Source organism: Condylostylus longicornis, unplaced genomic scaffold (genome assembly GCF_029603195.1).
Source record: "Condylostylus longicornis isolate FDR11 unplaced genomic scaffold, ASM2960319v2 ptg000084l, whole genome shotgun sequence".
NCBI classification, from domain to species: Eukaryota; Metazoa; Arthropoda; class Insecta; order Diptera; family Dolichopodidae; genus Condylostylus; species Condylostylus longicornis.
In genome coordinates, this window is record NW_026578052.1 from 1,047,607 (window position 1) to 1,061,783 (window position 14,177).

General features: G+C 23.8%; 1 protein-coding gene across 2 annotated transcripts in view; it reads left to right on the forward strand.

Moving 5' to 3' along the window:
* LOC129613532 (protein Teyrha-meyrha) overlaps positions 1-14,177 on the forward strand; it is a 60,125-nt gene that overhangs the window by 44,064 nt on the left and 1,884 nt on the right. The window contains exons 2-4 of one of the 2 annotated variants that reach the window (XM_055527639.1): positions 1,334-1,372; positions 7,846-8,076; positions 8,451-8,598. In XM_055527639.1, coding sequence (XP_055383614.1) covers positions 1,334-1,372; positions 7,846-8,076; positions 8,451-8,598 — 418 coding nt within the window. The remainder of the gene's footprint in view (positions 1-1,333; positions 1,373-7,845; positions 8,077-8,450; positions 8,599-14,177) is intronic. The other variant, XM_055527640.1, reaches the window with a different exon arrangement.

Sequence of the window (14,177 nt, forward strand, 5' to 3'; positions counted from 1 at the left end):
ATAAAAAATAAAAATGAAAGAAAAAAACTTTTTAAGTTAATAAATATTTTTTTTTTCTTTGAAAAGAAAATCCGTTAAAGTATTAATGGAAGAGATTCTTGTTAAAAATTTTTTTTATTGAAACTTTTGACTTTACGTGTTAAGAATTATATTTTGACATAATTATATGTCAGAATAGTAAAAATTTTGTAAGAATTTTCAAAATTAACTATGCTAATTTTATAGGGGAACGGGATCACATCATAATCAGCTTGTCTTTTGAGATGTGTATTAAATTCATTAAATTATAAAATTACAATTTAAGGCCATAAAATATGAAAATAATTTGCATACTTTTAGGGATACTATTATTAACCGTATAGCATACATTTAGGAACGTATTAAGACCGCATAAATTTTTTTAAGACCATAGATAGCTAACGCGACTATAAAAAAAGTGCATTGTAGATACATTTTTTGACAATTGCTGGCAATAAAAGCGAGATTTTACTAAAAACAGCAACAATGGATTAGAGTTTGTTGCAGAGTGAAGAGTGTGTGTATATTCCATTTTAACTTGAAGTCGATCCAAATTCCAAGATATTTAAACTCATTCACTTGCTCTAGCAATTCTTTAGAAATTTTGATATTCAACAGAAGTGAAGATGTATTTATCACCATATATTATGTTTTTTTTTTTATGTTAATGGTTTTGACGTTTCCATCCATGATTCAATTTTTTTGATCTCAAAATTCATTTTTTTTGAAACGTAAGCAATCGTCATCTGCGAAAAGTATAACTTCATCATAATTCTTACGTCAACCAAATTGTCCATAAATATTTTAAAGAGCAAAGGACCCAGAGCACTACTCCAATTTTCGTGAATTGCGAACGACTATTTAAATATGAATTGAGCCATTTAAAAGCCAATTCTTATATACCATATCTTTGAATTTTTTTAGTAAAATGGTATGATCAACGGTCTTGAAGGCTTTTAATCAATCCATCAGTAACACTGATACTACTTTTTCATACAGTATAGATGGCGTTATGCTACAATTTTTTGATTTTATTTTTTTTTTTATCAAATTGACATTTTTATTTTATCAAAACTCAATTGTCAGAATATTTACTACGAATTTTTTGATTGCATCAACTTTTTTCTTAACAAATTTAAATAAGTATTGTAGATTTATAAGGTTTTTACATCCTGAACAAATAGCCCTATAAAAAAATAAAATTGAAAATTAACTTTAGCTTTAAAAAAAAAGGTATACATACCTACATCAAACATACATTAATCAATTAAAATAATTCTAATTAATTAACATTCAAATCATGTTTCATTTCCAGAATTCCTCATTTTGCAGTCTTTTTGTACCTAAACAATTGGTGAGTTTTGATTAAGAATTTCCTATTCCATAAATTGAAATTCTGAGTCAAGGTTTTATTTTAATTAAATTATTAATCACAAGAATCTCTTATACTATTTTTAACATTTTTATTTTTATTTTTTTTTTGTTCCTATTTAAACATAATAATGTAAACCTTTTAAAGCAAATATGGCTACTGTCTACAATAATTTACTTAGAATTTCCGTAATATTAAAATTTCTCTAGAATATCTTGTATTATTAGAAATCTAATAAAAGTACATTTTGAAAAACATTTAAAATTTTTAATAAATTTTATTTCAAATATAAGTTGAAATTCTTTCTGTTGTTTTTTGTTTCCTTAAATTTTATACTTTTGTCATATTTTATCATCATTTTCTTGTTATACAAAGCGAACTCAAAACTTAAACTGTTTAAATCATAAATGGCAAAACTAAAACATAAAAAAATTGAAATAAAACAACAAATTGAAACTGGAGAGACAATTTAAATGGCTATATTTTTGTATTGTTCTTGAAAATCTGTAGCAGATCAGTGATTTTTTCAACACAATCACTTAACGTTAGTAAACTTTGAATAGACAAATTATTGCGTATTCTTTAAAATACGAGAAAAATTATTATATACAATATTTTGATAAAACCCTTTTAAATTGGACTTCAATTTTTTTTTTTAATTTTGCAAAAAATGCATTATGAAAAAATTGAGAAAAATTAACTGTCTGCATACCTTATTGTGTTATATAGAATATTTTCACTAATGATGAACGAAATATTTTATAAAGCATTGAGGAGTTTATGATATAAAACAATACATGTTGTTGAGTGTTATATTTTTTCTTGAAATTATTATTCTACTACCAGTTTAGGGTGAATACATTTTCACATTGAGACAAACCCATTCATCAGAAATTTTCTTTAATGTAAATCTACAAAAGAAATTTTATGAAGAATAATGAATTTTTTTGCCGGGATGCTGCACCTTTCAGAATAAATTCAAAATAAATTTAATAATCGAAATAATGCCAAAACATAATTTTAATGCTTGTATTGCGATGTAGCTTTCGCGGCTGTAATTAAATGAATTGCCTTGCCTTAGAGCAATAATATTATTCAACCTACAAATCGTTCTATTGAAAAAGAAAGTCACAATACGGGACCAATGTATAAGTCGATTTTCATCTTTCTTCTAATATATTGAACCAGCGTTATATAAAATTTAAGAGAATGGAAAAATAAAATTCATAATATTTTCGCTATAATTTTCAATACTCAACTTTTCGGTGCACATATCGCATAACAATAAAACTATTTCTTCATAAAATTTGCATGATATTCCAAAATTGTTATTAAATTATTCATATATATATATTTAAACCAAACTTGACTTCCTAGAATTTTTCAGGTTTTTAAACGATCTATAATTTTTCTATTAAAAAACAAAAAGAATATATTATTTTTGTTTTTCTTACCGCGTGACCTAAGTGATATTCGCTCGACTACTGTTATAACTACTGAATTAATATAGAAATTTTCTTTTAGTAGAAATAGTTAAAGAAAATACTTAAAATAAATTCAAAAAACAAAAAAAAAGTAAAAATTAAATTTAGTATAAAAAAATAATGCAAAAAAAAAAAAATGATAATCTGGACGACATATAAAATTATGAACACTATAAAGACTTATGGATTTATTACTCAAACAAATTGATCTTCTTGAATCTTCAATGTTTTCCTCTGGATATAATAGTATCAACAATTCCAAGATATTTATCTTATGAATATATAATAATATTTAAATCGATACGTTCCCTATTGTTTCTTTAAGTTTATAAAAGAACAAGAAAAAAAAAAAGAGGTTTTATAAACCGCTGATCTTTCTACACTGAATGGAATGGTTGCAAGAAGGAAAAAATCATGAAATTTTTTAATCTAATCGTTCGTTTATAATATTTTTGTTTTGTTTTTAGCCACATGGACAAGAATTTTTAATGCAGATGGAAGTGGAACCGAACAATACAAAATATAGCGGGAACTATTTCGTCTATGCATATTTGCTAAACCTTTGAGCCATGGAGAATTTAAGCAAGGACTACAGTTTGTATTACTGTCAGTCAGACCATGATTTTCATGTTCTATTTTATCGTGTAATTTTTTTATTTGCTAGAACACACATTTCAATACTGCACATAACAGGTGCTTTTGCATTTGTGTATCTTCTTACCGCCACCGTCATTCCGACATTCACCACGTTATTCTTTACAATATTTGCTTTGACGTTCTTTCGTCGGTCTTCTGTGTAAGGTGTTTACACATAAGATAATTCCAACATATTGTATTTATGTAACTATATAATTATCTTACCTTCCTTACTCTCCAATGATGTTGAGAATAAATTTTTTCGTCAATTTGCCTATCTAGGCCATTGCTCCGAGGATGTTTTTATATTTACATTGTTTGCATTTTTGCCGGTTTTAAATTTTTAATTATTTTACAGGTCTATGAAGACAATAAACACAATTATCTATCAAAACCATCGCTTCGGATATTTTTTCTCAACTAATGCAATTTTCTGTGTTTTTTTGCTGGAACGAAAATATTGCGTCTCATATTGTTCCTTAATATTTTATAAAGACTTTGCTTGAATTATTCATTACTCATTTTATTATGGCGACAATTCTCTGTTTTACATTCAACCTGATTTGTGGTTCTCCTGGCTTGTCGCGCTGTATTAAAATTGAATATTTTCAAGCATTTCGAATAAACTGTTCGAAATTAAATTACATAAAATCTGAAGCAGAATCAATAACTTTCTTGCGCTTACACTACTATTTCTTCCTGCCTTCTTGCTTTGTTTGCCTTCCACACTTACCACATGTCTATAACACTGAAAGTAAAAAACAGAATAGATTAATATACATCTTAATAGCTGATAAAATATCAAAGAGTATGCATCTTAAAAATAATTTAATTCTATAGTTTAATTTCTAACACATACGTTAAACATTTGTATAATTATAAAAACTTAAAGTTGAAAATTTTATAATGCGGATTTCGTGCAATTAAAATGCATTAGATTGAAGTAAATTGAAATATTTTATAGTTCGTTTGTACAATTTTAATTTACTAAATCTAATTATAATTAACAACTATATACCTGATAATTAACTATATTCCCCTTTCTAACATCAATTTGTACAATCTTAATTAAAAAAATATTTTAAATGAAAACATAATTTTTATATAAATTTTATTCTGCTTCACTTATGCAAAATTTAAATAACAATTAAATTGAAAAAATTTTTAATACATTAAAAGAACAATTAGTAATTGCAGATAATTGTTTTATTTATGCGAGTTTGAAACTCATATAAATCTCAAAGACCTAACAATTGATGTACATATGTGTTATCTTTTTAGTGATATACACAGTCACGGAACTATACAACTTTATTAAAATTAATAATTAAAATTTAATTGAAATCATATGCAATAATGTGAACACGTGATTACAATCTATTTTATATACCTTATGATTGCAATTAAACATTTTTCAATTTGAAAACCAAAAACATGTACAAACTTCATCTAAAGCTACTCGTTTTTTTTTTCTTTTTGTATCAAATCTCAAGGGGAGAAGGTACAAGTTGATCGCTAAAGATATATTTAGTATTTAAATATTAAAAAAAAACAACAAATACAAGAAGAAAGAGAAACAGAGTGCAACAATTTGAATAGTAAGAAGAGAGTTGTAAGTTTAGTCACTTGAAGTGTGCATTGTACATATGTTGCTACATAATGTTAATTTTATGTATTCAAATGTAATTTTTTTTTTCTCGGTTTTCGTTTTTCTACTGATATTATTTTTATAGTTATTGTTAATGTTTTTTTTTTTCATATTTAACTTTAAATCTTTTAAACTGTTATATTATATTTTGTTTATTTATTTATTATATACAGTATGTATATATATATATATTATATATTTAAAAAAAATTATACTTGAAATTTGCATTACACGTATATAAATTTAAAATTGAATAGCAATAAAAATTTTAAATTGTTTTCACTATACAATGGGATTTTCGAATAGTTTCTGTTTTTTTTTTTGGCATATACAACAATCTATTCGATATTATGTAGATTTACATATTTTTAAAATTTACAAGAGAAAGGAGAAGGGGAAATGCACTATAATATTTAAGATAAGGCAAAGTATACCGTATGGAAAAAGAACAAAAAAGACAAGCGCAAAAATTCAGATTTCATGAAAAAGATTATAAAAAATGCTTTGACAAAATATGTAAAATTTTTTGACTAAAAATGGGAAAATACTCGTATATTTATAATATCTACATAAAAATGTAGAACGTTTGAGATCTATTCTCTTTATTTTTGAAAAATAAAAATAATTTTCTATCCGATAAACAATTCCAAAATAGAAAATCAAAAAAAAAAAGCAAAAACTTACTTATATTACACAAATACATTTACATATATGGTTGTATTGCACACATTCGGCCGTTTATATTATTAAAATTACTTGTATTTAAGCATGTTAATTTTTAAGGATTGGAGAGAGATCTATATGGATGAGGGTAATCCACAACTTTAAAAACCAAAATATAATGATAAATAGTGAAAAAAGAAACAAAAACATATTTGATAACCAAAAAGGATTCTATATATATAGAGGAAATCGTGTTGTTGTAATTCTTAAATAGAGAAAAAGAACACAAACAAAATAAGACAGAAAAATGTAAAAATGTCCGTAAATTATCTCTTTGTCTATGAATTTTAAAAACTGACAATGAAAATTTCCTTTTAACATTCATGTGAAATTCTTTGGAAAATTTTTACTGTCTTGTTTTTTTTTTTCTGTAAATTTTTTATTTCTTATTTTCATTTTGAAGTTAAAAATAGGAGTATTTTCAATATTTTGTATACAAATAGTACAATAATAGTACTTGTATATTACAAGCATTTTAAATACAAAAAAAAAAAAATTAAAATGTAAAGAAAAAAAATTATTTTTCAAACTGTCACCTTCTTACATTTTGATAGTGATATTTAGTGACATTTAAGAAAAGGAAATTATAATGTAATATACATACCATACATTGAAGTACATTTCTATATACATATACATATATATTATTGATCGTAAGTATAAGCATGTATTTAATGCATACTTGTAAAATTAATCAAAAATTAACTTTCTAATATTATATTGAAAACCGACATTGTTATTTTTAAACACACATTGTATATACATAATTTTGTAAATATTAGAAAATAAAACGTATAAAATAAATTTTAATCGTCTATCTATAATATTGACAAATAAAATTATATTGCATTTATTAATATTCTGGAATTTCTTCGATATTATTAAAAAGAATGGGTCAAAATTGAATTGAAAAAATTCTATAAATTGTATACATGTATATAAAGGCTGACTCACATATTTTACTGTAGATGGCATTGAATTTTAATGTTAAAAATAAATGTCAAATAGGTACTCAACTAAAATTTTACTCTTACATAACGGGATTTCCAGAAAGAACATCGTTTCATTTAAAATGTCTTTCCAACTACTCATTAATTGTTTGAAGCCTAATGTTCTTGAAAAAGGAATGCACTTATGATGTTTGCGTTCTTCCAAAACTCACAAGTCTATATATATGAAGGAATAATTGTGAGTGACACTTATTTATTGCAATAGATTTCTGTAAATATTTGTATGAAAAGTAAAAGTCAAATTATTATTATTCCAGTTTGTAGGTTAAGATTCAAACTTACATGTCCCCTGTCTAGTGCGATACTATCGTAAGTCACAATTTGCAAATTGTTGAGCGGAACAAATTTAAAGTCGAAGTTTAATTTCGATTCAAATTTATAAAAGGCAGTTTCTGATGACAATCCCATGTTCACTCAAATAAAATATTGTATAATTTTTACACGTGAATTACTTTTATACCGAATTATACATATAGTGTATTAGGGAGGTACACACTCTCGCGTTCAGCGTGCAACTAAGGTAGGATATTTCTTAAAATTTTTTTAAGAGTATTGCTTTAGTATTTTTAAAAGCAATGGACTCAAGATAGATTTGCTCTCAACAGGCTATATACCTGAGAGTATTTTTTAAAAATTGAGCTTTTTCATGCTTCTATTTTAGAGACAACAAGAGGCGACAATTTTGACACTTTTAAAAAAAAATTCAAAACTTCACTTTTCAAAACGAATGAAATATGAAAACGAAAATAACTTTTAAAGAAATAAATTACTTTTACAAATAAAATTTATGTAAACTTTAAGAATTACAAATTTTTATTAAAATTACAAAAAATAATTTATAAAATTTATGATAAATATTAGGCTATCAATGAACACATATAACATTTAATAATATGTACATATATTTGTAATTTTATTTTCTTATTGTTTTTGTATATTTTTTTTTTCTTTTAGCTTCCAGATGCCAAAGATTTACATAATATGTCGTTAATGTCTGGTTATGGAAGTCATCTTTTAAGTAATTTCCCACCGCAATTTTTGCAATTCAATCCAACATTATTAGCAAACAGTGCAGCAGCTGCTGGGAACTTTTTTTCAAATGACAGATTAGTATCAAAGTCTATGTTATCAAATTTTCAATTTTCATCAGCTTTTTCACCACCAAAATACATAGGAATCGATCAAGTATGAACTTAAAATATTTTTATTGTTATAAATTTATTATATATTTTTTTTTATTCGTGTTTTACTCTGTTCAATGTATGTATGTGTATATATTGAATTATTATATTCTCTTTTACATATGCACAAACATATAGTTTCATTGTTTAATACATAAATACATTTAGTTTTTTGTTTTAGTTTGTATTAAATTTAAAATTAAAAAAAAAAACAACAAAAAAAATATTTTCGATTGTGAATTGTTTGATTGATTGATTTGATGTTTATCAACTCTGAATTTTCAATTTTATATGAAAAAGCAATTCAATATTGTGTTTTATTTTTTCATTTTTGTATTAATTTACTTTTATGGGCTTTTTTTTTTTCATTTTATTTAGAATTTTTTCAACAGTTGTGAATCACTTCGTACAACATCAACAAGTCCAGCTTGTACATCACAAGATTCATTAGAAGAATCAAATGAATACAATGAAGATAAAAGTGGTAGTCCTAGAAGTAATAATTCAGATCCAAAAGACATTAGGCGTAAGTAAAAAAAAAATGAACAAAATAAATACAATGTAAAATTAAAATAAATTACCATCCAGAATTTTGTTATACAGAGAGGCGTTTAAATAATGTGAAAATTTTTAAAAAATTGTGTTCTAGTTAACTTAATTATAAAACAATGGCTCTTGAAATTTTTAAACAAAAAAAAAAATTTTTTTTTGAATGGACATAATGTTGTACACAACATAAAATTTTAAAATTGAACTTAAATATAGAGTGCATACCCCAATTTGTCTCACATTTTATGAACACCCTGTGACAATATTGTAGATTGTAATGTACAACAATGAAGCTCGACCTATTATTAGCTAGATCTATTCTGTAGGTGTCACAGGTATTAAGTAACTTGTTTACAATAAAATTTCCATTTTTTCGGTTGTAGTTCAATTCAGTCCTGTATGAACTCCGATTTGGGTAAAAATATATTTGAATTTTATAATTTTTCCATATTAGCTATATGCATTTCAAATAGATAAGTATATTTTCATATTTTGTTCGAATTCCATATACAATCACGTCCTAGACGGATATATATTTTTTGTCGTTTTTTGAATAAATCGTGTTCCAAATAGACAAGTTTTCATATTTTAATAACTTTTTGGAATAAATCGTGTTATACAAAATTAGCATAATCTCTTTTATAAAGGATTATGAAGGAAACACACGAAGAGATTTCAGTAAGAAATTTGTGAAATTTGAAATTTCTTATTTGCATACATACAACATAACTGTATATCCAAATTTGATATGTGATAGAGTTGAATTTTTTAAAAGAATTATTGCATATTTATAGGGAGAAATAAAAAATTTTTATTTATTATGAAAATGCTTTTTCCGATTCCATTAAAATTTTAATTTATTTTATTATACAATAAATTTTAAAACAAAGATTATACATAAATAAATTTTAAATTTTTAAAGCCCCATTCCTATAAAATTTTAAGTAATTCAATGCAATCAAATAAATTTGATAGTAAATTTCTTAATTCATTAATTTTCATTTTTCACCTCTATACAAAATTACATTAAAATAAATTTTAATCATTTCTATAATCCTAATTTAAGAATTATGATCTTATTACAATCCTATATTAACAAATTTTATTGATTCTAAAAAATTTATGTTAAAGAAAAAAAAAATACCTTTCAATCTTAATTATTTTCAAATTAAAATTTAATCATACTATAATTTTTATGTAAACTACTTAAAATGACATTTATTACAAAATTTTAAGTATATACATATACATATATGTATGGATATATATTCAAATTTTCATATTCATCATTAAATCACATCACGTGTTCAACAAGATTCAAAATAAAAAATCATACCGCATCCGCATCTCAATTTAAGAATAAACAAACAATCCTTAAATTAATGCAAACATAAATAATTTGTCTATTATCGTCTTATTATTTTCCCATTAATATTAAAAAAATAACAAAACTTTAATTTAATCCTTCAACTATAGGAATCATAAAAAAATGTTTATTTGAATGACAAATTGAAATTTATATTTTAATTATTGTGAATCTGTACATTTTATAGTTATTTTTGTATATTTCAATCTTTATTGGTCATTTCAATGTTTATTGCTCTTGAAAATAATTTTTATTTGTTTAGAGTACAAAAAGTGTACATGATTAAAAGTATTCGTTTCATCAAATCCGATAATTCAACATAAACATAGAATTAATAACTTATAAACATCTCAAAACCTGCAAAGCACTATACGGTTTATAAATATATTATTGATGCAATTTTAAATTCATAATACTGCATATTAAAAATCACTTCTTTTTTTTTTGTTCATTAGCTATACTAATTCAATAAATAGACGCCTGCACAAGTATGCATTCTTATATACATAATATGTACGTACACAAATTCATCCATATAGAAATATTTTGAACCTTAAATATCTAAAATTCTTTTTATTAAAAGTTGGAAGCTAAAAACTAAAAGAATTTACTCCTAAAACGATAAACCCAAGAATATTTTATTCTTTTCAAAGAGCAAGTAAAAACAATAAAAATAATACCATAAAATACCAATAAATAACATAAAACTAATTGCATCAATATTATGTAAAAGAACCATAGAAATTTTCCTAATATAATAACATATACATACAATCAATTTATAATAAGATTTCTGAGTGCTCTTAATATTATCGTATTTGTGTTTATACAAAGTGCCAAAGTATACAAAAAGAATGTTTTTCTTTTAACCCTTTAGATCAATAAATTGGCCTTCTTTTTTTTTTCTTGCTCATTCATAATTTTTTAATATATATATCTATAATATATAAAAGAATAAAATAATAATGAGAAAAATTATAAAATCAAAAAGAAATGAAAAAATTCACACTTTATACCCAAACGAAAATGAGGAAGGAAAAAAAAAAAAAGAAAATTTTTAAATATTTTATGCCATATACAAATATTTGGATGAAATTCTTTTAAAGACCATTATGCATAATTCTATACAACTATAATCTTATTTTATTAAGATATCTTAGCACATAAAGTTCTTGCCATCTTAACTTATTCAATTTGTACAACGCTGAACATAAATGGCTATATCTATATAGAATGGCATAGTATAAAGCGTATGTGCATAATCGTAGAGTGTGGAAGACATACAAGAACATAATGTTCATCAGGCATACTTAATTTATAACTCTTTGTCATTGATATAAATCTTAAAAATTTATAAGAAAGAGTATAGGTATAGATGAAATTTTATTTTCTTATATTTAAATATCCCAAAAATTAACCGCAAATATTCTACACTTTGTATATACTATAATAATACCAAAAAAAAAATAAAAATTGTTTAATATAAAGACAATAGCCAAAATAAAATAAAAGTCGGAAGGAGCTGAAAATAAATAAAAAAAATTTTGCTTTTGTTTTCTTTTTTTTTCTTCTCCTGAATACTCAATAATGATATCATTATAAAATTTGCTACAAGAGATGGCATTTCTGATGATTCAAGGAAAATATTGTAAAACTATGCATATTTAAAGACAAAGATAGTTTTGATAGCTTCAATAATTTTAGAAATAATAATCATCTTTTTATGTGTTTTTTATTTAACCATTAAATCGTCTTGTAAAAATACACACAAATGAATCCATATGGACACAAATTTAAAATTTTCTTTAAATTGTTTTTATATATACACACATTTATATAAACACGTTTATTTGTATAGGCCTACATTAATTAATACATACGTTACGAATGTATATAGTATAATTGTTTAAACAAAAAATATGAATTTTTATTTTTTGGGTTTTGTTTTATTGTAACTACATTTACGTTATTGCAAAAGAAAAAAAAACATTCAAAATTTCTGATTTCACTCACATCACTTTAATTGAGTTGTATTGAAAAGTAAATCGTATAAAAACGCTATAAAAGTATAAAACTTTATGTGTATAACAGTTTATGTGTCTAACAATTTATTTGAATACCAATTCATTTGTATAACACTTTACGCGTATAACACTTTATGTGTATAACACTTTATGCGTATAACACTTTACGTGTATAACACTTTTCCACTTTATATGTATAACACTTATGTATATAACACTTAAATACATCAGCTCCATACAAAGGGGTTGTTATAACATTTCATATACAAGTGAATCATTATAATACATATTATAATATACAATGTATAAATATACATAGGCTACTTCCAAAGTGTGAAAAAGCACTTGTGCTTCTATAAGGGCTAGAGACTTGCGACAAAAGGCATTAGATAGGATATACCATAAGAATAACAGTAAATTTTATCCTGATAGTAAATTTACGCCCGTATACGCAAATATCCAATATCCTAAAGTTCGTCAAACATAATTTTTTCTTTTCATGCATGTTTCATTCCTATATTTCATTTTATTGCTATAGAGTAGCATGAAATAAAATTCTATTGTTTTATAAAAAATATTTGTTGATTTTTCCAAATTTAGAAAATTATAAAAAATTTTTTTCTTAAATAGAAAAATAAAAACACATTTTATAAACAAAAATTATTATTTTATACCATTAAGATGACGGAAACAAATTTTTTTTTTGTATATTTTCTTAACTAAAATTCAAAATGAAAAAATAAAATAAAAAGTTTAAATGTTAATCCTTTTAAAAATAAATCTGTTTATATGTGCGGTCTTAATTATTTTACAAAATACATTATTGTACTTTAGAAGATATATACATACATACTTATTTGTATATTAATGTTATTCAACAATATGAATACTTATATAGAATTGAGCTGACGTACATAATATATACGTGATGTGTATATAGTATTTTGATTTTTACACTTTATTTCTACTAATTACAATTGTATACCCTTTATTAAAGATCAATTACCGCAAAGAAAAAGAGATGGAGAATAACACACATAAGAAGAAGTAAAACTAAAAATTACAAAATAATTAAACATCCTTCAAAATGACACAAAAAAAGGGTTAAATTTAGAGAAAACAAAATAAATACTTGTGTACATACATAGATATAAGTGATTTTATAGGATTCAATTTATTTTAATTGAACTAATTTAATAATGGTAACATTTTAACAAAATTATATTATGTTTATAAGATTAAATAAATGAATATAATTTCAAAGAATTGTAATTCAATTAGGGGGAAGGAAAATGATAAAGTTTTGTGGTTTTGTGATAGAAGGAAATTAGTTATTAAAAAAAAGTATACGTAACTAAATCCATGAATCGTAGCTAATATCTTATAAATACATAATGTACGTATAATTACTTTATTATATTTGGAAAAATTTCATAAAGAAAATTGTATGGTACATTTTAACTAAAGAGATTTCGGTGTACTTACATTACGGTATAATTGGAATATATATACGTATATATTTTATATGTACAAATTTAAATACAAATATCTAATATCTAACCAAGCTTGTTTAAAGTAAGTTTCAAAAACTGTACAACAGTGGATATGAGAATATAAATGGAACTGGCCATCAGAATGAAGCGAAATTATCGCCGCGAATTTAACCGACGGTGTTATAGAATAGCATAATATTCTGTTCCTATTCCGATGTGTGTATGACAATATATGCAAAATACTGAAAAGTCAATTTTCCCGTTCTTTTGTTGTTCTATATTAACAACGGAAATCATTCACCGTTAACCGCTTTGATTCTTCTTTTACACTTAATTTCCGACACAATTGATTTGCTTGTAAAATTCTAATTTGGTATATGCCAGTGACAAATACTTATATCATACCTTCTACTAAATGTATTGCGATCTAGAAGCGTCTTAATATTTAATGTATCACAGTTATAATCTTTAAATAATTTCTACATTTATACATGCATGCAAGAATTGAAGCCTAAACACAACATGTTTTCTCCTCTTCGGTATTTTAAAAATAATCCCTATTTCTTATGGACTTTTCTACTATTTTTGGTTTAAATCAATAAATTTTTATATAAATAATGTTTTCTTGCCAGCTATTTTAAATGGTAAAATTTTATTGTAAGTATTGTGCACT